The following is a 27708-nucleotide window of genomic DNA, read 5'->3' as shown; positions in this document are numbered from 1 at the left end:
GGGCTGAGCCACCCAGGCACCAGCCGCTCTCCCAAACAGCCCCCACAGCCGCCAGACGCCGAGTCACACGCGGCGGCATCACCATGGGGAGCTGGAAAACCTGTCTCTGTAATGCTGCACCAGGGGTTCGGCGGGGCTTTCTATCTCCAAAGGGACCTGCTCGCTCTCAGGTGATGCTGAGCGCTCTGTGGGGGCCGGGCTGGGGGGCTGCAGCTCCCTGGAGCCCGTTGCGTTCCCAGCAGGTATTTCAGGACTTGCTCTTCGGGCTCATCCCTGCACCTTCACTTTGGCTGCTGTCGTTGTCCCCCGGCTTCAGACCCGAGGGAGCGGCGTGAAGCTGTGCCGGACGGGAAGGGCAGGTTCAGGCGGGATCTCAGGGAAAGGTTCTTGCCCCAGAGGGTTCAGGCACTGCCCAGGCTCCCCAGGGAACGGGCACGGCCCCGAGCCTGCCAGAGCGTCGTTTGGACGCCGCTCCCGGGGATGTCCAGGGTGGGATTGTTGCGGTGTCTGTGCGGGGCCAGGAGCCGGATCAGTGATCCTTGTGGGATCCTTCCAGCTCGGGAAATTCCATGACTCGGTTGTTCCCGGGCATCTGTCTCAAAGCCCCTCGGCTTTTCCCAGGCTCCACTGCTGGGCTGGAGGAGCAGCTGCCCCACGTCGAGAGGTACGAGACGGTGCTGCCGCGGGAGCTGCCGGCGCCCCGGGGGAAGAGGGACCTCTCAGCGCCTCCGGTGAGTCACAGCTCGGCACAGCCGCCCTCGCTGCTTTCCGGGGAATCTGGCCGGGGGGCTGTAATCAGCAGGCATCTTGTCCCGCCACCCCTTGACCAACCATTCGGCCAGACCCCCTCAGCCCCGCACCAAAAGAATGACAGAGCGCCCATTTCTTTGCCTTGCTTCAGCCCCAGAGGATGGAGATGCTGAAGCAGTTGATCAGATCAGCTTTTCTGGACTGGTTTGGGTCTAATTAGGACCTGCAGACAGCGGGGTGCACTCCTGGAGAGAGGGGCTGCTTTCCCCAGTGCTTTTTTTGGAGACATGACCCAGCGGTGCCACCTCTTGCAGCCTTGCTGTGATCTTGTGACATCTGGTCTTTCCTTAAGGAGGGGTTTGTGAAGCCTCGTGGAGCTGTAAGCACTTTTCTTGCTGTGTTTGCTGAAGCTGGGGCTTTTTTTGTCCTTTGGGACAGAGAAATAAGAATCAGAAAGTTGCAGAAATCCACATGAAAGCAAGCCAGTGCTGTTTTTCTTGGGAAACCTGGCAATTTGGGGGAAGGAATGGGGTTTGAGTCAGGAGTTTGGAGTGCTTGATGTCGCCGTCTGTAGGATGCCTTGACCTCAAAGACACTTTCCTCATTGCCTTACAGTGAAATTCAGCCAATTTTTTTTATTTTATTATTTTTAAATTTATTCCTTTTCTAGACACAAAAAGTGCCAATTTTAGTGCCTGGAGGGATGGAGGGATCAGGGACACGTATTCCCTAGTGCCATACAGCACGTTCCTCTGTGATTCAAACCCTCACTGATAAGCTAGCTTCAAAAACACTCCCCAAAAGCATCTGTTTTCCCTGCTCTAGAAACCTAAACTTGTCCACGAGATAAACATTCCCCAGGCTATTTAGAGACGCCATCTGTGCCGGGTGTGCGCCGGGCGGCTCTGCACCGATCCCCCCGGAAAGGGGAGCTCACCCATCTCGGGATCCCTCTGGAGGAGACATCTGCCATGGGCTGTGCGCCTCGGGACTGCCACAGGGGCCGTCTGATGGGTGACACCTGCATTTGGTTTTGGCTTGGGTGGTCTTTGGACATCCCAAACCTGCCTTGTTGAGGGTAGGAAGTCTCCTGCTTTCCAAGCCCTTTTTTTATACCTCTTGGAGAGAGGTTAGGTTTGCTGTCCTGGTCATCTGGGAGGGGAGGAAGCTCTCAGCAAGGTTTGGTCACCACCAAGCCCCTCTGAGACAAAGATGCGTGTACTTCATGCTGGCTCCTCCTGTAGCCAGGACGGGCACAGGCCCCCAGGATCTGGTTCTGGGGTCGGAGTGACTGGGACACATGGGATTGGTCCAGCAGGGCCACCTGGCAGGTGAGGGCTGAAGCAGATTAGCTACCCCCTGGCTTCGGTAAATCCAAAAGTTCCACCCTGCAGACAGGATGGAGCCCTGGGTTCTGCAGCACAGGATCTCCCGGGTGCCAGCCTTCCCACATGACAGCAGGGAGAGTGGCACACCTTGGGTTCTCCACGGAAAGGGGTCTGGAGAAGTGAGCCCCGCCCCTACTACAAGGCATGTTGTATCTTCCCACCCAGGGAAGCAACACCCTGAGCTCGGGTGGGATGGGACATCCCATCCCCATCCTCTGCAAGCTCCCTGGGTCTCTTACTGAGACCGGCTGGAAGGAATCCCTCCTCTCCCTGCACTCTGTTGTGGCTCTGCTGGGCAGGCTCAGCACAGCCACGGAGCTCCCAGGGCTGCTCCTAAAGCCTTCCCATCTGGAGCCCTTGCACAGCCCATGCTAATGAGGAAGGGGTTGATTCAAAGAAGCTTTATCAGGACTTTTTATTTTAAACTTGCCCTGCGGTCGTCTCCAAGAGACGCTCCCTGACCCAGCACCCCCTTCCAAGTGCTTTCCTGCCATTCCTTAAGACCTCTTCTGGCCTTGGCGTTGCCAACAATAACAAAGGATGGCTTTGTTGGCGGACAGGGGGTCGGGACAGGCGGGAGACGCTGTTCATAAGAGAAGAATGTTCCAGGGACCCGCAAGCGCACTGGCAAGCTGGCCTGGAATTGCAAACCAGGGACAATGGGGGCAGCTGAGTGACAGGCAAAGCCTCTCACCTGGCCCCTGGCACTGAGTCAGCAGGGCTTTCTGCTCAGCCTGGCTCCTTCCAGGGTGCAGATCACCCCCTTGGGAACGCTGAGCTGTGGTATGACAGCCGGCACTGTCATGCTCCCCAGGGAGAGGCAGCACACCTCATCCCCAAGGAATGCTGGCCCCATGGGAAAGGTTTGCTTTGCCTCTCTCCACACCTGGATTCTGCAAGGGCTGAGGGTGTGCCCTCAGGAAAGGCAGATGTGCCCTCAGGAGACGTCTCAGAGCCCTCATGGCAAGGGCACAGCCTGACACTGGTCCATGACTCTTTCGCAGTGACCCCAGTGGGATGGGGCCCCTGGTGGTGGTGGAGATCACAAGACAGCCCAGAGAGAAACACTTTTCCTGTAGGAGCATCTCCATCCTCAGGGTTCAGGGTTCAGCTGACTGAGCCACAGCCACCCTGGCTTCCTCCCACCGGCAAAGGGGATCTGGGACACAGTGATACTAGAATCTGCTCTGAGAGGCTGAGGAGAGCCAAGGGAAGGCTGTTCCCTAAACATGAGGTGGCGTGTTGGATCAGTCAGGGAGGAAGAAGTCTCTGTTGATAAGAGCCATAGGGATCTTTGTGGTTCAGCTGGTGAGTAAGTGCTGAACTCAGACCCCAGAAAAGGAGCTCTGTGACTGATGAGTAGGAAACCTCAGTCCCTGGCACGGCCATCTGCAGCCATGTGTCAGACACGGGAAACCAGACTTTGCTGACTCCGTCTCCTTGTGGGTGACCTGTTCTTCATCTCAGGATGTGCTGGGGATTTGCGTTATTGCCCACATGCTTTCTTCCTTCTCTTCTGATTTCCTGTGTCTTTGCTGGATGCCTTCAGGGTGAGTGGCCAGGCTCCCGGTTCCTCAGCAGGGCACACACAGACCCTGTCCCCTTTCTGGGCAGGACGGGGGCCATGGGGTAGCTCTGGCTCATGCTGAAAATGGGTCTCTGACGGCACCTCTCCTTCATGCAGAGCACCTACCCAGGCCAAGTCCGCTACAGCATCCGTGCTGAAGGCAGGGAATACCTCCTGTGGCTGGAGAAGAACAGGTGAGTGCAGGTGGGCACGGTGGGGTGGTCTGGGGGCAGGAGGGAGGGGCGGGTTTGCATCCCGCCCTCGCCCTGAGCATCTCTTCCTCAAGGCCTGGTGTCACTGCACCGGTGACCTAAGCCTCGGCCCAGACTACTTTATTCCCTCCTTGACAAACCCACCTGGGCATGTCACAGTCCCCACGCGCTCTCCCCCAAAGCGTGGTGGGTGCTGACGCCCCTTGCCCGCCCCGCAGGGCCCTGCTGGGGCAGCACTACACCGAGACTCACTACTCCGCTGACGGCTCGGAGATCACGGAGAAGCCGGACACACAGGTACGGGCTGGCTCCGGGACGAGCAGCTTTCCCACCCCGGTGGGGCCCCATGCGCTGGTGCAGCCCCACACCTCTGCCCTCTGTCTCGGCAGGATCACTGCTTCTACCAGGGCCGCGTGCGGGGACACCCGGGCTCGGCAGCGAGCATCAGCACCTGCGGAGGGCTCAGGTAGGGCCGCGGCTCCCAGGAGCCCTGCTCCGGGCTGGGGGACAGCATCCAGCCTCGGCACATGGCCCGGTGGGCCGGTGTGAGGGATTCCCGGTGAGCCGGTGTGACCGAGCCCCGGTGAGCCGGTGTGACCGAGCCCCGGTGAGCCGGTGTGACCGAGCCCCGGTGAGCCCGTGTGAGGGATTCCCGGTGAGCCGGTGTGACCGAGCCCCGGTGAGCCGGTGTGAGGGAGCCCCAGTGAGCCGGTGTGAGGGATTCCCGGTGAGCCGGTGTGAGGGATTCCCGGTGAGCCCGTGTGACCGAGCCCCGGTGAGCCGGTGTGAGGGATTCCCTGTGAGCCGGTGTGAGGGATTCCCGGTGAGCCGGTGTGAGGGATTCCCGGTGAGCCGGTGTGACCGAGCCCCGGTGAGCCCGTGTGACCGAGCCCCGGTGAGCCCGTGTGACCGAGCCCCGGTGAGCCGGTGTGACCGAGCCCCGGTGAGCCCGTGTGAGGGAGCCCTGGTGAGCCGGTGTGAGGGAGCCCCGGTGAGCCCGTGTGAGGGATTCCCGGTGAGCCGGTGTGACCGAGCCCCGATGAGCCCGTGTGAGGGAGCCCCGGTGAGCCGGTGTGAGGGGGCCCCAGTGAGCTGGTGTGAGGGATTCCCGGTGAGCCGGTGTGACCGAGCCCCGGTGAGCCGGTGTGACCGAGCCCGGTGAGCCGGTGTGACTCAGCTCCAGCCGTGCGGATGGAGTGAGAGCTCAGCTTTCCCCTGCGGAAGGGAAGATGACATCCCTCTTCCTCCTGGAGGCGCTGACCCTGGCTGGGTGCCTGGCCGGAAAGGCGCACTTCTTGGGGGCCTGACTCATGGCAATGGGGTGAGAGTGGGGCCCTGACACCACAGGAGCTCCGGGCAGGAGTGCCCTCTCTGGATCCATCCTTAATGGATCAGCTGCCGAACCCGAGGACATTCCTGCCGCCTAAAGAACCGGATACGCCCTGTGCCGTGTCGTGCTTGTCCCCTCCCAGCCCAGCAGCCAGTTTGGCAACTGTATTTATATAGAATCCCAGAATGGTTTGGGACGGAAGGGACCTTAAAGCCCATGAAGTCCCACCCCATTCCATAGGCAGGGAGACCTTGCACTAGACCGGGTGGCTCCAGCCGGGCCTTTCACACTTCCGAGGATGCGGCACACATCACGGGCCCTTCCAGGGGTGTGTGTAGGGTCTGTCCGTGTCCTGCCCGTCTCCCCAGCCTGACGCCTGCCCTCTCTCTCTCTCCAGCGGGTTTTTCCGGGTGAATGACACCACCTTCCTGCTGGAGCCGCTGGAGGGGGCAGTGGCCGGCCGGCACGCAGTGTACCGAGCCGCTCACCTGCGGGGGAAGCGCGGCACCTGCCGGGAGCCCGGCGCCACCCTGGAGTACGACCGCGAGCCCAAGATCCCTGCAGCCATGAAGCTCTACCGCTGGGTAGGGATTGCATCGCTGCTCCTTCCCCAGCCGAGGTCCTGAGAAGTGCCGGGGAGGATGGGGGTGTTCCGTGCCTCTGGGCGACGCCCCTCTCCTACGAGCTGCTGGTCGGGTGCCCCAGCACAGGTGGCTTCTGGGGGGAACAGGCCCTCGGATCCTGTGCCGTCAGCAGGAGCATCCTCCCACCCCATGGGCTCTGTGATACCTGCAGAGCCCGGTGTGTTATCCCAGCAGCAGGCTTGGGTTTTCCAGCATGCAAGCTGGAAGAACTCTCAAACCCAGCAAAACAACATCCCAGGGCCGAGCTAGGAGACCTCCTAACCTTGGAAGGTCCTCTAGGATCCGACACATCCCATGGGAACTGCCTGGCTTGGCAAGCTGCAAGCTGAACCCTACTGTCCTCTTTCCTTTCAGAAATCAGGTCCCATACAAAAAGGCCCCCGGTACGTGGAGCTGGTCCTGGTCGCGGACAACCAGGAGGTAAAGTGAGGACTACTGTGGGTGCCTGTGGGTTTGCTGTCACACCGTGCAGTGAGGAGCTCAGTCACAGCCACCCTGGAAATCTCTTTGCATCCTTCCCATAGTTCAGGAAGCACAAGGACCTCCGCACCGTGCAGAACCGCATGAAGGAAATCGTGAACCACGTGGACAAGGTGAGCCCAGGGCTCTGGACCCGCCCTCCCAGCTCCAGTGTGGGCACAGAGGAGGTGGCAGGGAGGTTGGCACGAGTAGGGTGGTAGAGCTGGAGCCAATCTCAGGCCCACAGGATGGCTGCAGGGTGACTGCATCTCTTGGCCATCTGCATGCGCAGCGTGGACGTGATGAGTGGCTCAGCTCTGTCCATAAGGGAAGGGAAATTTTGTCCTATAAACGCTGGGAGCACATCCCGTGGCCAGTCTCAGGCTGGAGTGGATGCTAATAAAGGGAGGGATGGATGTGCTGGACCATGTTGGGTTCCCTGATGGCTTTGCTTCAGCCTCAGTTATTGATTAGCAGTGTGGGAGCAGTATCCCAGCCTTCACCAACCAAGAAGGAGCCCAGAGGTTTTTGGGGGAAATCCTGTCTATGTGGTCTCCCCAGCCTGTGTTATTTATTGAGGACAACAGACCACTGCCCAGTGAGGAGCGTCCTGGGCTCGGCTGCAGTTCCCTGGGGCAGGTGGGGCCCCCCTCTGCAGCTGCAGCCCAAATCCAGGTTCTTTCTGGGCTGTTTTCCACCCCAGCTCTACCAGCCCCTTCGCCTGCGGGTGGCCCTGATTGGCCTGGAGGTGTGGAACCACCGGGACAAAATCACAGTCAGCCCCAAGCCCGAGGTGACACTGGACAACTTCCTTCACTGGCGGGAGTCGGAGCTGCTGCGGAAGAGGCCTCACGACAACGCCCAGCTGATCACGTAAGGACAGGGGGCCACCACCTCGCCACCCTACCGGCCCTGCCATCACCCGGGGCACGTGGCCACGGTGGCATCTCAATCCCACAGGGGCATCGACTTCCACGGCAACACCGTGGGGCTGGCCAAGAAGCTGGTGATGTGCACCAGGGACTCGGGTGGCGTCAACCAGGTGGGTCCTGTGCCCTGCCCTCCCCACACTGCATCTTCCAGAGCCACCCCCTCTGCCACTGGTCCCCAGCTTTCCCCCTCTACATCCTTAAGGCTGGATTTGGTCCCTGGCATCTCCGCCCCTATCGGGATTATAAGAGAGACAGGAGCACTGGGAGAAGTCTTAAAGCATGATCTCTAGCCTCAGTCTCATGAAGGGTGAGAACGTCTTCACTGCATACGCCAGGAGTTCACGGTCAGTGGTCACAAGACCACAGGTTACAGGGGTTTTTAAAGGTTTATTGGCCAATAATCTTCTGCCATGCATATTAACTTTCACACCAATGGCTAATTAAACTGTATCACTCATCCTGCCACAATGCGGACAATTTTATCTAATCATATAGTGGCACACAATCCTACAGAACTACACCATAAAACTTCTTATTACCTTTATAACTACTTCTACGTCTTGACTTTAAAACCTTACAACTCTCCACTACCTAGCTTAATATGTTTCTCCTTGAACTACAAATCCATGTTCTTGCTTATGGTCTCTAAATTTGAGAGAAAAAATTGAGACTTTTCCAAAGTCTCAAGTTGAACCCTGTATTCCCTGCTGTATTTGGGCCTGCATGCATGAGGTTTTGGGAATTTTCTGTGCCTTGAATTCCCACACACCCCCTAAGTGACTGACTTGCAGAGAAGTGCTGGGGCTGCAGACACCCATCTGGGTACCTGTGGTATGTTTGGTACACTTGGAAAGCCTCACAGAGAAGCTCCTCATGGACAAAGGAGCTATGATTTTAGGAGGATATCAGGTGTCTGGGACTGGCTGCGCTCCTCATCCCTCCCCAGGAGCAGGAGAGGTTGGCTGTGGGACCTGTGGCCTCCCAGACCCACCGCAAAGCAGCATTTTTGGAGCAGCCACTTTGTCTAAGCTCACTGACAATCCAATCTGGGGGTCTTGAGGGGCTGTGGGACCACATCCAGCTTGTGTCTTCCCTTACCTGAGCATGGCAGAGTGAGGAGACACTTTGCAGAGCCCCACTGGCGCCATGGAAAAGCTGTGGAGAAGCCACAAGGGCGTTGAACCCATGCTGTGAATAAAATCTTGCACGTGGCCAGAATGGGATAAACTATGTGAAGATTTATCAAGTTTGAGGGTTGGCCTGCAGCTTCCCAGAATGGCTTAATAATAGCAAGACAACATCTCTGGACATGCTTTGTAAAACAAAAGGTTTTAATAATGACAAAAATAACAAACATCGTAGACTAAAAGAAATGTAAGTCGAACACGGTGCAGAGAACACTCTTACACTGGCTAAGGCAGTCCAAAGAAGCGATTGGGCCCCTCTGTGCAGTCTTTTTTGTACTTGATGGTTCAGGTGGGGTTTTTTGGCACCTTGCCCAGTGAAATTGGCAACGGGCTTTGAGGTACATTTCCAAAGCCCAGTCAGTGCTCCTGTGCTGGCTCTGGACCATTTACAATGAGGCAGCTACAGAAAATTCTGGTTTAACTTCCTTACACATTCCAAGGAAAACCAAAACTCTTTATCTTAGATAGAAGCACCTGCTCGGGTGTGGGGGTGCATTCCTACAATGCTGCGCTCCTTGTCCCACAGGATCACAGCGCGAACCCCATCGGCGCCGCCTCCACCATGGCTCACGAGATGGGGCACAACCTGGGCATGTCCCACGACGAGGAGGTGGCCGGCTGCCGCTGCCCCGTCTCCAAAGCTGACGGGGGCTGTGTCATGGCAGGCAGCGTTGGGTGAGTGAAGGAGGCAGGGGGACACCCCTGGGCAGCAAATATGCAGAGGTGTCCTCTGGCAGGGTGTCATGATGGGGAGGGAAAACCAGCGAGATGCTCGGGTCTGGGCAGACATCCTACCCCACCCCACTGCAGGGTGCCTCTGAGCCTGTGGGTGACCCTCCAGCTTCCCTCTTGGGCTCTCTGCTCATGACTGTGGGTTCCTTGTCTTCGTTTCTTTGTGTTAGAGCCGGGATTAATGCACGGGATGCAGTTTTCGTGTTCGGACTCAGTGTTTGTTAATTCTTATCTATAGTACAGTCTCTCAAGTCATGAGACCTAACTAACAAGGTAGAAAATGGAGATGTCTCTAACTCTTTCAAAGGTCTTTTAAATTATAAACTATCCAACAATGAGATGACACCTATATTATTTATAATTTTAACCCAATTATTGACCACCCAAGGTCTGCAATTCAGACCTTTTTCACCCAATTAGAAAAAACCACCCAAAGCCAAGAAGAAGAAGGTGAAGAAGAAGGACTTAGACAGCACCTTAAATCCTCCATATTGCCCCATATATATTACTATATACCAGAACCTTAAATTCTAAGTTTTTCACCCTGTGAGGTCACACAGTACTATTTGAACCCACAACCCCAGTGCTACCACTCAATTTCGGAAGCCCCTTCCACAGCCTCAAGTCAAATGTAGTGCTTGCTCAAGGGTCAATGCCTTTTAGCCCAGAAAGCCTGAAATTTTCAGCCTCCAGGTTTCCAGCATTTGATCACCTGGTTCTGTGCCCCTCCAGATTGGTTTACCCCAAGCTCTTCAGCCGGTGCAGCGAGCAGGACATGTGGCAGTTCCTGGGGGACCCCCGGACCAGCTGCCTGCTGAATGCGCCGCGGGCGGACGAGCTGTACGGGGGGCCGGTGTGCGGGAACCAGTTTGTGGAGCGGGGAGAGCAGTGTGACTGCGGCACGCCTGAGGTAGGCGTGTGTTGGATTATCCCCTTTTTCTGACCCAGAGATGGGGCAACTGAGAGGCATTTTAAAAACTTTTATTCCCTTCTCAGTCTCATGTGAAGGGGTGAGATAGTACAGATGCTACAATTCACACCATCACAATCAGAAGCCAAACTATTTCCTAATTACAATACGTTATAAGCGTTTCTTGGACTATCAGCTTTTGCCACACAATGTTGTTAATGCCTTAAAGCCAATCATCTAAAATTACCCCTCGTGGCTCCTACTACAATGCATCTTTCATAGTTCCACTTCTCCAAAGTATCTAGTCTTATTTGCAAAGCCATCATTTGAAACTTGTTTCTAGTTCCATTTCTCTCTCAACAATGTCTCTCTTATTCCATGGCATTTCTAAGTCAGCATTTTCTGTCTCAGAGTTTGCATACAGATACATACTATGTGTGCCTTCTGTCAAGTTTTAAGAATTCTCTACAAATCCATTTCCCAGAGGGGTGCTGTCCAAAGGGCTGGGAAGGAAGGTGGGCAGCAGGGACCTGAGCTCTGTCCAGCAGACTGCCCCCTTGTGCTCCTGATGCTTCTGCCAAAAAATAACTGGCAGAGGATGTTCGTGTGTGCCCCACTTCGTGTAGCTGGCTGTGATTTTAGCCTAGGAAAGATGGACATCCCCCCGTGTCCTCACCAAAGAGGTGACCCAGGAGGGGACATCGGGGCATGGTGTTCTTCCAAGAGCTGTGCTCAGCTGTTCCTCATCCCTACCAGCACATCACGGGGTGCAGGGGGCGGAATTAAGACCAACAGGCAATGCCTCTGGGATAAATCTCTGGTCACAGCCCTGTGCTGGGACCTGAAGGAATGTTCTCCTGATCCAGGGAGCACAGAAATCTTCACTTTTTTTCCTTCCTGAAGGGAAGGTGCCCAGGTCAGGCTCCATCTTCTGAAAAAAAAAACCCAAACCTTTCTGGTCCTTTGGTTTGGTGTTGGAAATGGGGATAAAGAGGCAGGAGGAATGGTCCCCACCTGGGACTTTGTTGTGGTTTTGGCCTGTGGTTCAGCCCATGGCAGCTACACTGGCAACCTGCTAACCTCAGAAAGGAAGGAAAGGGTCCTTTGGGGGGCTTCCAGGAGGGTTTCAGTCCATCCCTGTCTTGCAGGAATGCTCTGATCGCTGCTGCAATGCCAGCACGTGCCAGCTGAGAGAGGGAGCCGAGTGTGCCCGAGGGGAATGCTGCCAGGACTGCAAGGTACTGCCGTCCACAGGGGAGCAGCTCGGCAGGTTCTTAAGTAGGGGAAGAGCCTGTCCGAGCCCTGGAGGAGTCTCTGTGCTGTGCAGTAGCTCAGTCAGCAGCAGTGTCAGCGTCTGGATCCATGGGGCGCTGGAAGACGTTTCCCAGCCCAGGGCGTTGCTGTGCTCTGGTGAAGTGAGAGTGTCCAGGCAGTGCTGACCTCCCTGTTCTCCGTGCAGGTGAAGGCTGCAGGTGCGCTCTGCCGGGCCAGCAAGAACGACTGCGACCTTGCCGAGTACTGCAGCGGCCTCAGCGCCGAGTGCCCGGAGGACGTTTTCCAGGAGAACGGCGTCTCCTGCCAGCGCGGCAATGGCTACTGCTACAACGGGGCCTGCCCTTCGCACGGCGAGCAGTGCCGGGCGCTCTGGGGCGCAGGTAGGGCCCCCTCCCTGCCCCTCCTCCTGCTGCGGGATTTGCCCGGAGCCCCCCGAGCCAGCGCATCGCCCGGCTGGGATCCCTTCCTGCATCCCGAGCTGCGGCGCTGCCGATCCTAGAGCGGGCTCCGGCTCCGTGTGACCTTTTCCCTGCGTCCCGCAGAGGCGCAGGTGGCTCCTGACGTCTGCTTCAAGCACAACAGCGAGCAGCACGTTCACCTGCACTGCCTCACCGAGTACGGGAAGCAGCCCTGCAGCCCCAAGTAAGGACGGGGGATCTCGGGGTGATGTCCCAGCCCGGCCGAGCTCCCGGCCGCGGGCGCTCACGGCCGCGTGTCCCGCAGGGATGTCAAGTGCGGCACGCTGCTGTGCCTGAGCGACAACACCCAGCCCATCCTCGGCAGCGGCTACTACTCCTTCGGCTACTACTTCGGCCGCTTCAAGTGCAAAGCGGTGATCGCGGGCAGCGACGCCGGCGAGGCGGCCGAGCTGCGGCTGGTGCCCACCGGCGCCAAATGCGGGGAGGAGATGGTGAGAGCCGTGCCGGGGCCGGGCCGGGCCGGGGGAGGGTGAGCGCCGGTCCCGGGGCAGCCTCAGAGCCCCCCCGCCTGCCCCCAGGTCTGCTACGCTGGGCGCTGCCAGAACCTCCTGGTCTACGGCGACAAGAACTGCTCGGCCAAATGCAACAACCACGGGGTACGCGGTGGGATCCCCCCTCCCGGAGCTGCTGCGGGCCCCGCCGGCACGGCCACAGCCCCGACGCTCTCCCCCTTCCTCTCAGGTGTGCAACCACAGGCGGGAGTGTCACTGCGACCCCGGCTGGGCAGCGCCCTACTGCGAGCAGGAGATTTCAGGGATAGCCGCAGGTACGGACCCCTCACCCCGACGCGTGTCCCGAAGAGGAGGGAGCTTGGGGAGGGGGCTGGCACCGGCTGGGAGGTGCTGCTCCGTCCCCAAGCGCCCGGGTCGGTCCCCACAGGGAGCGGCAGCGTGGTGCTGGCGGCCGTGCTGGCCGTGCTGGCCCTGGCCGGGATCGGGCTGGGCGGCGGCGTGGTGCTCCTCAGAGCCAGGGCGGCGCGGCGCTCCCACAAAGGGTAATTCCCGCCTCCGCTGCTCGGGGCTGAGCTCCAGGGGGGCCCGGAGCAGCCCCACATGGTCCCTGTGTCCCACAGGAGCTGCAGCGGGACTCCCTCAGGCCTCGCCAACCCGCTGTTCCAGGAGGGCGGCCGGACGCGCCCGGGCCGCCGCCAGCTGTCCCGCCGGGACATCGGCCAGCCCAGCCTGGTCAGCAGCACGGCGGCCGGGGCGCACAGCCCCGTGCTCACCCTGCAGCCGTCGGCACCCGGCCCGCAGGGGACACCTCGGTCCCCTCCGGGATGGCCCCCGCAGGTAAGCACCCCTCGCAATGGCCCCCAGCCCCACCTGTGCGGGGCACGGCCCTGGGGTGGCCCAGGCTGGTGGCCTGGAGGAGCTCTTCCTCAGCTCCCCGTCCCTCCTGGGGGCCCAGGTGAGGCAGTCGGGTCTCTGTTCCCCCGCCAGGAGAAGCCGAAGCCGCCCAGCAAACCCCTCCCAGCGCTGAAGAGCAAAGCGCAGAGCCACGGCGATGGTCCGCCGGGACCGTCCCTCCCACCGACACCCTTCCAGCGGTGTCCCCCGCCAAAGGTGGCCCTGAAGCCGCCCCCAGTCAGGAGGTGACCATGGATGCTCCATCCGCCACCGCGGCCGGCCGGGGAGTGGCACAGCTGGGTGGGCGGCACAGCTGGGGAGCCACCGTCTCGCTTCCACCCTTACTTGAATTGCCGTGGACCCTCGGACCCTGCCCGGGGTGGGCACCAGTGTTTACAGATCCTCGAGTTGTGCCTTAATGGACTCGGCAGCCTCACGGCTGTCCCAGGGGGAGCAATCAGCCGGGGCTTCCCACGGAGACCGGGAGCGGGGACAATGCCAGCTCCGGTTTGGAGGACTTGCCCCACACTGGCCTAGGCTCTCCTGTGCTCTGGAAGCCACTGCCTTCTCTCCCGACGTCCTGAATGTGTCCTGATCCTCCTGCCCTCCCCTGCTGGGGCTGCGGAGAGGAGCTCCCGGCTCCTTCAAGGGGCAGGGAGAGCTCTGCTCTGTGGGGACTGTGCCCCAGGAACACCGCCCTGGCTGGGGACATCACACGGGGGGATGTCACCAGGGGCGGTAGCAGGTCCAAGCTGGGCTTGGCCTCCCCATGGGGCTTTTATCTCTGGAGCTATTCCTTGAGTTACTGTTCAAAAGGGAATTCCCTGGGAGCCTTTTTACTGCAGCCATTTATTTATGACCCTTCTGTGACCATTTTGAGCCACCTGCTGTAAAACCAGGCCTCCCCTTTTTGATATAATTTAGGTTCAAGGCTTTTATACCAATAAAGACTGAAGGCAGAGGTGTCACGGGGTGTGTCTGGGCAGGAGGGGACAGCAGGGTGGCAGCAAGGCAGGGAGCTGTGTGGGGATCACGGAGGGGGTAAAAGGGTTGGAGCCGAACTCCCCAATCCAGTGCCAGAGCCACAGGGGCCAATCTGCAGCACATTTTGTTAATCACACAGAGCCAGGCTGCCCCAGGGGCTGCAGGATGCTGCAGGGAGTCCCCCTCATGCTCAGATCCTGACTGTGGCTTCTCACGGGGCTCCCAGGGTGGCAGTCACTGCAGCTGAGGACATCCACACCATGCAGTGCTGCTGCAGGGGAAGAGGTAGAGAGGTCCCCCACTTCACATGCCACCGGCCCTAGGACACGAAACCATCCAAAAAAATGGTAACAAAATAATTTTATTCTGCTTTATCAAAAGAACTTAACAGTGTCAATGTAAACCCGACCGTATGTATCGTGTTTCCTTAAGGAGATGTGAATCCAGGGGCAGACCCCTTTAGTCACAGGCCCACACAAGCCGTGGGAGCGGAGAGAAAAGCCAGTTCAATCCCAAAATCCTGGCTGCAGCCCTGTCCCTGCTCACAGCTGGGGCTCAGAGGGCAGCACAGCCCACGTCAGGGTGCCAAAGCCGTGGCCACCCTTCTGCACACACTGGGGCTGCTACAGCAGGGGCCAGGGAAGAAGGGAGGAGTGGAGGAGGCTGCTGCAGAAGGCACTGGGCATCACATATGCTGCTGCAGGACCTGGGACCTTGGGAGCATCCCCTGGGGTCCATCAGACCACATGGGGAGGTGGCTGATGCATACACAGGGACACCGAGCCAGTGACAACCACTTAAGGCAAAGTCATGCACCCAGCTGGATGGCGCAGGGAGGCATAGCAAGGCTCGGATCCAAAGGGAAGCAGCTCTTCTTGCACTGGCCTGGAGGGCTTTCCTGCTCCCTTCGTGGGCATCTTGCTCTGATCACTGCAGAAGAGGTGTGAACTGCCTTGTTATTGCTCCCAGCAGTTCCGCTCCTGCCCTTGTCACTTCCAGGCTGGCAGGACCTACTCTGTCCAGCCATTCCTGATGCCCAGTGTGCCCAGTCCCAGTAAACATGAAGAAAATCATGGAGACTACATCCCTGCCAGCATTCCCTCCAGTAGTGCTTCTAGCCTACGAAGCCTGCCCTCATCCAAAATCCAAAGCACGTGCTGCTGGGCAGAGGAGAGGCTGTGTCTGTGACAAGGGCCTGGTGAAATACTGAGGTGGCAGGGCAGAGACAAGACTACACTGCTTCCTCAAAGCCCATCCTGCAGGAAAAAAGGGGACCCTGCAAGCCAAGCAGTATTTCCAGGAGACATTTCCAACACTAGGAAACACACTGCCGCCCCTTCTCTGCCCTGGTGCCCTGGTCTCTGGCTCCTGCCATGGCTGGGTTGGAAGAGGTGCTGGGATCTGGAGTAAAGCATCAACTGAGCCTTGGGAGTTTGCAGGCAGATGGAGGACAAGAAAGACCACCCAAATCTGCTGCAAAGTCCCACTGTTATATTTTACACCCTGCAGAAGGGGCAGGGCTAACACAACCCTGCTCTGCTGCAGGGATGCAGGACAAGCAGCCAGGGCAGGAACAGACACAGCAGGAGCTGTCTGGTGTCACTGAACCTTCCTGTGGAGAAACACTACCATCCCTGAAGCCCAGCCACACGGGGCGGGGGGGATGCAGCACTGCAAAGCCCAAGCCCACACACCTCCTCTGGGGACATCACTAGCACAAGTAAAGCTGGTTTGGGTTGAATGTTTCTCAATGGCAGAAGCTAAACATGTCCCTCCCTTTGCCATGAGGCTGCAGAGAGAGCCAGGGACAGAAGACCTCAACAGGCCAGTGAGTGCCTGGAGTGTCATCACCCCTCAAGTCTCTCCAAGGGTGGCATGGCTGCTCCGAGGGGCCAGGTCAGCAGGAGGGATGCACAGGGAGAGCAGGACTCTGAACATGCAGCAGGCAGTGCTGGGGTGCCCCCAGCTGGAGAACAGCATTCCATCTCTTGCCAGCTGCCCCCCCAGCCATTGCACCCCGGATCCACACAGAAGAGAACGAGGGGGGCAGGTCCTAAAAGCAAGCACTTAAAAGCAAGCACACCCTCACAATCAGAAGGGAGGAAGGAGGAAAAGTGGAAAGCAGGCTGTCCCAGCAGATTCCCCCCTCCCCAAGCACCTCTCCCTCATCCTGCCCTGGCACACCAGGGGCAGGGTCAAATATATCACAATGCAAACCAGGACAGAAGATCCATCTGCCAGCAAGCCTGGCTAGGGATGAGAGGACCAGGGACACACTCCTTACCATGGCTGTTCAAGGACATAAAAAGCAGGTCCCACTTCCTGGAGCAGTGGATTTTGCATGGAGGAGCAGCAGTGCCTCACCTGCTTTGCAGCTAAGTGTCAAACATCTGATCTGCTGCACAGCAGGATCCTTTCACTCTTCTCTTCTCCTTCACTTTGCCAGCACAGCAGAGTAGCGGAAAATCAGCCCCCTTTCCCTGGTGAATGACTTACAGGGAGGCTGGAATCTGAGCAAAGACTTGCCACGCTCTGTTCCCAACCAGCTGCTCCCAGCTGCTCCTGAAATCTTGTTTAGGAGGCAATGAGACTTGGCCACCCAGTGGGAACATCACCATCAGTTCCAGGCAGCCAGTGCAAGGCTCTTGCTTGGAGAGGGGGATTGCAGAATCTCTTCAGAGGTTGCTTCCTCCAAGTTGTTATCTAGCACTGCTGTCTGCAGGAATATTATGGCTGTGCAGATCCTACTCCATTAACATATTCCACAGCAAACCACTCCTCGGCCTGAGCAGGAGCACGCTGGCTAGGGAGAGTCCACTCCTTGAGGAGAATGACAGCGTCAGGAGAAACCTTCACCGAGCGAAGCTTCAGCAGCAGGGCGAGGGGAACCCCCTCTTCACTCTATCTCAGCCAGAAGCACTGAGCAATGACCAGCGTGTAACAACACAGCACTCAAAGCCACATCTCCTTCCTGCACAGTAATGCCTGCTAAATAACTGCACCTACCCCAGGAGGCTTTCCTGCTGTCTGTCATTTAATATTCCAGTATAGGTATGTTAGTACAGGATTATCCCTTCCTTCGGAAGCACCAATTTAATAGGGAGAGAAATGGAAGAGGCAGAGCCCTTGCAAACTGTTGCTAGAAGAAAATCAACCCAACTGCCACCTATACACAAGATGTCCAGGCGTGTGCTGCATCCGCCCCACCGGCACAGGGCTTCGTCCCCGGTCACAGCCGGGCTCGCTGCTGAGCTACACCGGGTTCCCTTCTGCCTCTCTCAGCCAGTGCTCTCCTCGCCTCTGAGGGGGCTTTCTGCAGAGGTCTCTGGGGCTCCCTGTGCAGGAAGGCTGGTTTCGTGGGCAGTCCTCAGGCTGGCCTGCTGGAAGGCACAGGAATCCAGGAACACGCCAGGAATGCGGTCACCGAAGTACAGCTTGCTGTTGGCAGCTATCGCCTGGTACTTCATCAGCTCCAGATACTCAGGGGTCAGCTTCAGCTACAAAAACCAGAAACCAGAGACTATAAGAGACAACTTTTTGGGCCCTGAAGCATTAGTTTTCATGTCAGGAAGCCACCTCCTGGGGTGTGGGCTGTTAGATCAAGTGTTTCTCCAGTGCTGCCCACCTGAAGCTGATCTCCTGTGAGGAGGAAAAGAGTGACCAGCTTCCCAGTGCTCACCTTGTTGGAGTCAGCCAGCTTCCGAGCAGCGTAGTACTCTGCATCAGCTTTTGCCTTCTCCCTTGCCAGGAATGCAGCATCTAACAGCAGCAGAGGAGGGACAGGAAAGAAAGCATGAGGAAGTGAACAGCCCCATCACACCGAGCCCTCATCCCATGGGAACCAGCTGACCCAGGAGTGCCCTTGACAGCCTGGCTGGCCCTGTACCTGCACTGCAGCTTCCTGGAGAGTTTCATGCACAGGGCAGGAAGGATCCCAGTGCACAATCTCGCACCCCTGCAGCACCCTCGATGGCTTTTGCAGGTCTGAGGTTCCTCCACCGGCCACCACCCCCAGCCAGCAGATGGTCCCAGCAGTGTGGTTACCTTCAATCTCAGATATCCGCTTCTCAGTTTCCTTCTCCATGATCTTCTGTTGGTAGTGAATCCTGGCCACCTGTGCAGCTTTCTCTGCCTCTGCAATCACAACGGGCTCGGCTGGGAAATTTGCTTCTCAGTGCTTGAGCACCAGCACCCTGACCCCAGAAGCTGGCTGCACGGTCTGCCACACCAGGAGCTGGTTCCCTGCTCCCTCCCTTCCCACTCAGTGCCAGTCCGTACTCCAAGCAGCAGAGTTACAGGAAGACAACAAAGTGCTGATGTCTGTAGAGCTGACATCCTGTTTACAAGTGTGATTGCTCTGGCAAAGGGACATGGAGCTCCAAGCCCAAGCAGTTTTTCCAGCAGAGTGATTTCCTCCACCCCTGCTGCAGGACAGAGGTGCTCCCTGCTCTGCTGCTGTGGGATTTTCACCCAGATGTTCAAAACAACTGCCTGTGCAGCCTGGCTGCCCCTCCCTCAGGGAGCTGTCAGTGATGGAAGACAATGTCCTGCCCCAGCTTGGCAGGGAAGGCAGGAATTACCAATGAGCGCTTTCTTCCGGTCTGTCTCTGCCTCCTTCTCCACCACCTTCTGCCTCTGGGCTGCAATCAGCAGCTTGGTCTTCTCAGCCTCCCTGCAAGGGGAGAAGCATTATCCTGAGGAAAGGGAATGAGGAGCAGCCCTGCATGCCAGGAGAGGCACAGGGACAAGGGGCCAGCCAGCTGCCAGCTCCCTGCTCACAGCTGTGGGGACTGGCTGTCTGCAGCTGTATGAGCACGTGCACAGGCCAAAGGAAGGGACCATCCCCCTCTCCATCTGGCACTGCTCAGGTCACATCTGGATGCAAGTCCAGTCTGAGGCCCCTCGGGACAAGGAGCAGGGCAACGTGGGCTGGGAGATGGACTCTGTCAACCAAAGGAGATCCAACAGCGTCTCCTTCAGCCCAAAGGCTTCCCAGAGATCCTGGAGGGGAGCTTACAGGCATCAAGACCCCTGAGCCCTGATTTCAGCAGAGAGATGGGAAACTAAAGGCACAAGTGCACCTGGCCAAGCACACACTGCCTGGAGCTCAGCTCTCACTCACCGAGCACCAGGGAAGAGCTTTCCAACAATGCTGTGCCTGTAAAGCACCCTCAAAACAAATTAATGCAATTTTATGTCCAGCTACTCACATTAGCTCAAAGTTTCTTCGGATGGCCTCTGGAATTTTGGGTTTTGTAACACGCACGGCCTGTGAAAGAAGAAAAAGGGAGCACGTTTTGAATGACACCTTTTGATGCAATCTGAATAACCAAGACATCTCTTTGCAAAACTAGCCGCAGTGCTGTGGACGGTGGTGCCTAGTCCTCCTGAGCAACACAGCTGAGCATGGCCACTCCCTCAGAGGTGTTCTACATTCCTATTTCCTGCCATCCATTCCAACCCACTCTCACCAGGGGCAGAGGCTCCAAGCCCCAATGTCCAACCCAGCCTTGGACACTTCCAGGGATCCAGAGGCACACACAGCTTCTCTGGGCACCCTGTGCCAGGGCCTCCCCACCCTGAGCATAATCTTTCAGTTTAAAACTGTTGTCCCTTGTCCTGTCACTGCAGGCTTTGGCAAAAGGTTGTTCTTCACTTTTTAAAATCTCTCATTATTGGAAGGCCACAACCCACCTGGATAGTGAGACCTGGGGCCATGGCATTGAGGTCTTTCTGCAGGGCCAGCTTCAAGTTCTCATCTATCTGATCTGTGATTGGAGGACAAAAGAGAGGCCAGTTGGTTTATCATATTTTCCGCCACTGTTTGTGTGGCAGAGACAGCAGGCTTTGAAGAGCAGCTAACTCTACAGTGTAAGATAAAGATGCTTCCTGAGACCATTCACTACATTGTTGCCCTTCCTATGCCCCCCTTAAAAACATTCCCAAAAGGACAGTCACATGCTAGTGACTAGCAAAGTTCAGCTATTGATGATTTTGAGTTATCTGAACTAAGTGCAAATGGCTTTCAGCATCTCAGCCAGAAAGAATCTCAGGGCCTGTGGTAGAAGTCTATCCCTGCCCAGCACTCCGACTTGGGACTACATTAATATTAAAATTCTGATGACCTTTCATCTTCAATAAGCCATTTTTTCCCCTGCTCAGCCACTGAAAAAGAAACAGAACCTGTTCTGTCTTTGGGGCACAGGTCCACCATGGAGAACATGACCTGTGCTAATTCCTGAAGCACTGCTACCTCCCTGTGGAAAACCTTCCAGCTCTCAATTGTTAGAGGCAGCCAGAAGGAAGCTTGAAAATTTAAAAGTAAATTCAGCAACAGAGCAGGGGATTAAAAGCAGAAACAGAACAACACAGATCTACTGTCATAGTGAAGGCCACAGGCATCACTGCACGCACAAGAGCAGAGTGGCTGCTGTGTGCATCCAGAATAGGTGGAAAAAGACTGAAATCAAATTCTCACATGCAAATGGGGGAAGACAAAGACACCTCGGTCACTAAAGTTACAGGGGAAGTGGGGTAAGGATGTAAAAGGAGCTGGATTCTACACTGTAACTCCAGCACAGGGGCAGTGTGGTCCAAGGGGCCGGCTGTAAGATATTCCAGGAAGGTTCCAGTGGGATTCCAGCTGCCATCCACTTACCAAACAGCTCAATGTACACTTCCTGCAGAGTATGGGCGCTGCAGAACTGATTCAGCTCATGGTGGATTTTGTTGAAGATCAAGGTCTTGTCATAGTCTGCGGTGTAATTCCTCACGATGTCGTACACTGGGAAGGGAGAGAATCACCACAGGTCACCACTGGCACAGGTCAGGATGTCAGGGAAGGAGCCAGGCAGCACTGGGACAGGGGTCTTCAGGACTTGGGTAGCCAAAGCTACAGCCGCCCTGCCCAGCTGTCAGGTGCTGCTGGGATTACACAACTTCAAGGAGTATACTCATGGCAAGATGTACTGCCTGGTCCTGTTTTATCATCTGCATAAACAAATCAAACAGCAAAGCCTCCCCAGGACCTGCACGCACAGGAACAGGTACTGCTGTAAAGTGAAAACAAGGATCATTCCCACTGTTTAAGCCAACCAGATCCTGCATCAAAAGGAGCATGGCCAGCAGGTCAAGGGAGGGGATTTTCTTCTTCTGCTCCTGTTGAGATCCCATCTGGAACCCTGTGCACAGTTCTGCCCACTCCCCTGTTACCCTGGTTTTTCTGAGTTTCTTTATTAGCCTTTTGATTTTCATAAATGGACTCAGATCTTTTAGTTACTGTAGAATATTAGAGCAGTTTTTCTACCTTTCCCACAGAAGTAATATAAACAAATCCTTTGTTTTTCATTCTCTGTCTTTTGTTTGCATATTTCTAACCTGAAAACAATTGTAACTGACAATTGGTCTGGCCACTGAGGCTGAGGGGTGGAAACCCCAAAAAGCCAATCTTCTGCTAGACCCACAAATGTATAAAAAGTAAAAATAAACAAAGGGGCTCTCTTCTCTCCGCTCTTTCAGCTGGGAGCTGGATCAGAAGAACCTCTGCGAAAATCTCTTGTCTGCGTGCGATTTCTTTGTGTGTCTCAGTAACACTCCCCCCGCCTCCCCCGACATAAGAAGGACATGGAGCTGTTGGAGCAGGTCCAGAGGGGGCCATGGAGTTGCTGAGGGGATTGAAGCACCTCCTCTCTAGAGCCAGGCTGGGAGAACTGGGGCTGCTCAGCCTGGACAAGAGAAGGTTTTGTGGAGACCTCACAGCTCCTTCCAGGCCTGAAGGAATACAGGGAAGCTGGAGAGGGACCCTGCATCAGGAACTGGAGTGATGGACAAGGGGGAATGGGTTCAAACTGACAGAGGGGAAATTTAGGTGAGATATATGGAAGAAATTTTTGGTTGTGAGGGTGGGGAGGCACTGGCAGAGGGTGCCCAGAGAAACTGTGGCTGCCCATGGATCCCTGGAAGTGTCCAAGGCCAGGCTGGACAGGGCTTGGAACAACCTGGGATAGTGGAAGGTGTCCCTGCCCATGGCAGGGGTGAAGTAAGATGAAGGTCCCTTCTAGCCCAAGCCCCCCATGACTCTATAAATTACAACAGGAATTCACCCTCCAGTGCCTCAGCAATGCTGGAGTTTTCCACTAAGCTGTGCCACTGAACAAAACTGTGTCTTTGGCTTGGTGAAACAAGAAGGTAAGAGGCGCCTACACGGGTTTAGTCTCTGCAATTGCCCCAGGAGCCGAGCTGGAAACACCTGGGATCAATGCTATGGGACCGGGAGCCGTAAGGGCAACAAGAACAGACAGGGGAGCTTTCCTGGCATGGAAAAGGGAAGTTCTGCAAACCAAGACAGAGCTGCCACAGGATGAGTGAAGACAGTCACAGCTCTGCCTGTTGGACCAGGATGGGAAATACCTGCATATGGGGCCAGCTTATTCACAACTTCTATTCGGTCAATGTAGATCATAACACCACCACTGCAAGGGAAAAGAGAGTTCATCAGTTACCACTGCAGCTGTTAACAGCCAACATATTCAAAGCAAAGGCACCTTTATCTCTCCTTTACTATATTCCTTTACTATATTTTGCAATGAGATGGCAGCGAATCCCAGTCCTTCTCCCTGCATAAATCACAAGCATGCTCCAGCAAGCCTGCAAAGCACTTTCCTTCCCCTTTGTGATTTCCTTCTCAACCAGCCAAAGAAAATGTTTCTGAACAGGAATGTAGCTGCAGCTATCAGGAAAGCAGAGGGGAAGGCAGCAAGGACAGCAGGTGGTACCTCCCACAAAATGCAGACACAACTCAGCTCTTCTAGGCAGCAACATGTTAGACAGAAAAAGCCCTCCGTTTAATTCACACAATCACCAGCTCCAGCAGGAGCTTGGCAAGGCCCAGTAGAAAGGAAGGAACAAAGCACACAGCAGACTTCAATCCATGTTCCCAGCTCCAGTGCCCGGGGGCACGTGGCTCTCCAGGAACACCACAAGCACCTCAGCAGAGGGAGCCTGCAGGCTATCCGCTCCCCGGGGGAGGATGTGCTGCCAGACCGGCAGGGAAAAGGGGGAATCAGAGGTCAGGCTTGTCCCTAGCCTCTGCTCTAACTGGTGTGGCTTTCAGAAAGTCATGCCCACCCCTGGGTACCTGGAACGCCAGAGAAAAGCACAAACTCTACAGTGAAGAAAAAAACCCTTAATTTTTAACAGCTCTAGGTCTCTCAAGAGCCTAATTTCAAAGCAGAATACTCTTGTGATGATGTCCTTGGGACAAAGGCATATCACAGACCAGAAGCTTCAGCAGGAACTGTTTAGAGACAGCTCATTCCTGGCAGTGGAACTCCCACATTTCCAAACTCAATCTCTGTGACGTTTCAACTCAAACATATCCCCCACGATAAACTCAATTTCTTATTTTGCAGATCTTGATCTCTGGTAGCTCAAAGCCAAGTCTGCAAAAAAAAAAACCAACCTGAACTCGCCTGTGCCTGCGCTCTTTTGGAAAAGGCCTTCCAAGCCCAGCCCATGCTTGCTCCAAACCTGCTTCATGACAACTGTGAGCTAAAATCACTGGTGATGGATGGACCTTATCTGCTGCAAATCTGACATTTCAATTTTAAAGGGATGTTAGAAAGAACAGGAGAGCGTGTGCAACACCCTGGATCCTATCAGGACTCATCCACAGCCCCATTTCACCTCCCTGGCAGGAAGGGGTCTGAAATGGCACCTCAGACCAGTGAGGACTGTCAGATTATACCACCTTCCACAACAACCTTGCCGAGGATCTCAGCCAGTCTGGGACAGTAAGTGGGATATTATCCACTGTTGTTCCATTATTATGAATAATTCTTAAGTGTTTATGTGGTGTGGTGGGGGACAAGTAAATTTTATCAGTCCTGCTGGTCATGCCATGGCTTTGAGGAAACAGGTATCACTCAGACCCCAAAGCCTGCAGGGAGAGAGGAACAAGGAGAAATCCATGTTGGAAACAGAAATCCATAAAAGGAGGAACAACACATAGACTTTGTGCACCTGGTAGAAGTTGAAGCATAGTTAAGCAGCTGTGCTGCCTGACCTGACAGGGAATGCATCCAGGGAATGCCACAGGAGATGGACACAGATAGCAGGAAGACCCTGGAAAGCCTCAGACAATTCAGGATCTAACTCAGGATTTAAAATCTCTATTTAATGTGTTCACTTAATGCTGCTAGGTACAAACAAGACAGGTAAGGCAAAAATTGGGGATGGGACACCCACACAGACACCCAGAAGCTTCCTGATATAGATAAGGACACAGGGAACAGGAATATAAAGATGGCAGAAGAGAAACCCAGGCTTTAAAATCTGATGGTTTAACATGTAAATACAAAACCTTAAACTGTTTAGGACCTATTCTGGTAACAGACTTTGAACAGGGACACTCCAGGTGTGTTCCATTTGTTATTTATAAGCTCATGTTTTACTATGGAAATGTGGATGCAAAGCTTTGGCACCAAGCAGCCGCAGACTTTGGATTGCAAATGCAGTGAACTGAACGGCTCCTGCAGTAACACCTGAGAAATGCACAGGGCTGCTGGGACCTTTGGTCAGGAGTGTATTCAATTATTAACTGAGAACTGCTTTCACCAGCTGTCTAATGCTTTAAAGCCCATTTTTACTGCCTGTACCTTCCCAACCACCCGCATCACACAACTGAATCCCACAACACTAAAATTCAACAGGGACTTGATTTTTAGCTCCTAAATCATAGAAGCACAAAAGAGTTGAGGCTAGCTTTGGCCTCAACCTTTGACCTTTTGCTTGGCCTAAAGACTGTTTAACTCACCACAAAAGGACTCTGGACAAGGCCCTGAGTGACAGGACAAGGGGGAATGGGTTCAGACTGACAGAGGGGAAATTTAGGTGAGATGCATGGAAGCAACTGATGGCAGTGTGGGTGGGCAGGCCCTGGCACAGGGTGCCCAGACCAGCTGTGGCTGCCCCTGGATCCCTGGCAGTGTCCAAGGCCAGGCTGGACATTGGGGCTTGGAGCAGCCTGGGACAGTGGAAGGTGTCCCTGCCCATGGCAGGGGTGAGACTGGAGGGGCTTTAAGGTTCCTTCCAACCCAAACCATTTCTATGAAAGCTGCAGCACCGAACATTAACATTTACAGATACTCCTGAAAAACCTTTGAGATCTAAAATTAAAACCACAAGACCTTTATCATAATATTTAAGCCTAAGTGACATCTGATGCTGAACAACTCCAAGAAAGTTAATATGGGTTAAACTTGACCAAAATTAACTCTGTTTTATTAACCTGGCCAGTAACTTTCACCTTTTAATTTCAATGTGATCACTGTGTGTCACCACTCCAGTCATCACCTGATTTATTGTTTTTAACAGAAATTTTGCTGAGGATCCTGAACACAAAAGACAAGGAGAATCACCAGGTTACTTTTACCCTGAAGAGTCATCACTTTACCCTGTGGATGAACCAACACAACAGGATCTGTAACCCAACTCAACCAACCCAAGCAACTCCAGCAAGCGCCAGTGTTCCCTCCTGTGCCTCCTGTTCTGTTATAGTGGGATAGATGTGTGTACATTCCGGATTCATTTTATGGTAGGTGTCTTTACTTCCCAGGCCCTGTGTCCCAGCACCGCAAAGAACCCCAAAAAGTGCACCTAGAAGAAATGCAAATGGAAGCCATACCTTGTCCCACAAGGCACATTCTTCACTTCATCAGTCTGCAGCGTGGTCTGTAACACAAACACAGCCAAGAGCTCACAAACCGCTCTCTTCTCCAGGAAGGCCTTGGTGTGCCCAGACTCCCACAGAGGGAACATGGAGCCAGAAGTGTGTCCTCTGCCTCCCTTGAGATGCTTGCAGGTGTAGGCAGAAGGCAAAGCTTCTCCTCACCTGCCTTTTGGGGGGATGCACAGGGAGCTGTGCCCGTTTCCCTGTTCCAGGCATGCTCAGGAATGTGGTGCTCCTGGGAAACGGTGACAGCCACAAACACAGACTGTCCTCCCCAAGCAGGACACTGCCAGTGCCAGCAACACACACACGTGTGGGGAGAGCTTTTCAAGAGGACAAATCCTGGGTCCCCAGGGGAGGGAGGAGAGGGCACTGACCTGCACGGATTTGAAAGTGGTGATGAAGGGGAGCATGATGTGGTAGCCAGGGCCGCTCGGGCTGGTCAGCAACGCACCGCCCCTGCAGAGAGGGAGGAAAAACAGGGAAAGGCTCAGCAAGGACTGGCTTTGAGGGCAAGCAGGGACAGCTCAAACTGCCAGGGATGACAGAGAATTGCATCAGTGCCCTAAATCTGCCAGCAATCCCCCAACAAAAGAGATGAGTGCACCTGATCTTTGCCTGCTGCAACTTCTCCTGAGGCCTGTGAGCCATTAACTCTTGAAGCAGGCAGCTATTGCTAAACCCTCCCAGCGTTGCAACACTGCACAGAGCTGCAGGAACGCAGATTTCTCCTCTCTAAATAGTTCGCTGGTAACCATGGAAAGATCCAGCCGTGGATGCGTTGCTGCCAGTTTGGGTTTCGGCACAGCCCCTCGCCCGAAGCACAAAGAAAAATCCCCCAGGTTCTCATGCTCAACGCGCTTGTGATTAAAGGGAAACGGCCCGCGGTGCTGAGCGGGAAGGGCAGGGAAAACATTCCAAAGCACCGACACAGCGGGAGCTCTGGCTGGGTAACAGCTCGGGACAAAGGTGACGGCTCTTGCTGGCACGGGGAGAGATCAACAGATGTGACAAGGCAGGACAGACCCAGAGCTGTGGTCCTCTAAGCTCTGAAATCCAGTTTGTGAAAAGGGCAGGGAGAAAAGAGGCAGGAAAAGCAGCCGAGGATTCAGAGACCCAAACTCACAAGGGCTCTGCGTGAGGCCAGGGTGTCTGGGACTCACCAGCACTGGTGGAAGGGAGCAGAAACAAGGACTGCCTACCCAGGGTGGGGGAAAAAAGGAGGGAAGCGCAGGACAGCGCAATCCCTGGGGCCAGGGATGAATCCCATCTCCGAGAGGGCTCCCGGGGGTACCGTACCTGTAGTACACGGCCAGGTGTCCCTCCTCGACCCTGTGGATGGCGGAGTACAGCAGGAAGACGAGGAGTCCCGTGGCAGCCGCGGCCGCGGCCCCCGCCTGGGCCATGGCCATGCTCGCATCCCCTCCCGGCGCCGGGGGCTCCGCGGGCCCTGCCCTGCCACAGCAACACCGTCAGCGCCGGGCGGGACCGGCCCGGCACCGCCCCCAAGAGCAAGGAGAAACCCGCGATAGACGGGACGGGCCAGGACGGGGACACGGCCGGGACAGGGCCAGAGCCCGGCCGCGGAGGGCGGGACCGCCCGCCCGCACTGGAGGCTGCGCCGGAGGGACCGCCCGCCCCGGCCCGGCCCCGCGAGACCCGGCCCCCGTCACCGCCCGGCCCCGGCCCCCGCCCCGCCCTGTCCCCGTGCCCTCCCAACCCCTCTACCCATCCCCATCCCTAACCCTGCCGCCATCCCGTACCTACCCCGATCCCTATCCCGCC

General features: G+C 55.9%; 2 protein-coding genes across 2 annotated transcripts; one reads left to right on the top strand and one right to left on the bottom strand.

The window, feature by feature from the left end:
- Positions 1-569: 569 nt before the first annotated feature.
- Positions 570-13061, top strand: ADAM8 (ADAM metallopeptidase domain 8; the record flags this gene model as incomplete). Its single annotated transcript, XM_040071241.1, has 19 exons — positions 570-731; positions 3823-3899; positions 4136-4214; positions 4307-4383; positions 5645-5831; positions 6246-6311; positions 6416-6484; positions 7054-7223; positions 7311-7392; positions 8996-9144; positions 9934-10111; positions 11260-11349; positions 11571-11766; positions 11929-12028; positions 12110-12296; positions 12384-12461; positions 12547-12631; positions 12745-12859; positions 12938-13061. Coding segments are annotated over exons 1-19 (2271 nt in total), but the record flags the coding sequence as incomplete, so codon positions are not given.
- Positions 13062-14540: 1479 nt separating this feature from the next.
- ERLIN1 (ER lipid raft associated 1) lies at positions 14541-27512 on the bottom strand. Its single transcript, XM_040071271.2, is given in 12 exon segments — positions 14541-17547; positions 17549-17692; positions 17875-17954; positions 18240-18329; positions 18776-18867; positions 19406-19464; positions 19890-19963; positions 20854-20979; positions 22605-22666; positions 25879-25925; positions 26301-26382; positions 27223-27512. Coding segments are annotated over 12 exon segments (1092 nt in total). The 5' UTR covers positions 27336-27512; the 3' UTR covers positions 14541-17424.
- Between the last annotated feature and the right edge of the window lie 196 nt (positions 27513-27708).

Source organism: Hirundo rustica, chromosome 8 (genome assembly GCF_015227805.2).
Source record: "Hirundo rustica isolate bHirRus1 chromosome 8, bHirRus1.pri.v3, whole genome shotgun sequence".
Lineage (NCBI taxonomy): Eukaryota > Metazoa > Chordata > Aves > Passeriformes > Hirundinidae > Hirundo > Hirundo rustica.
This window is presented reverse-complemented; position numbering and strand designations above follow the sequence as displayed.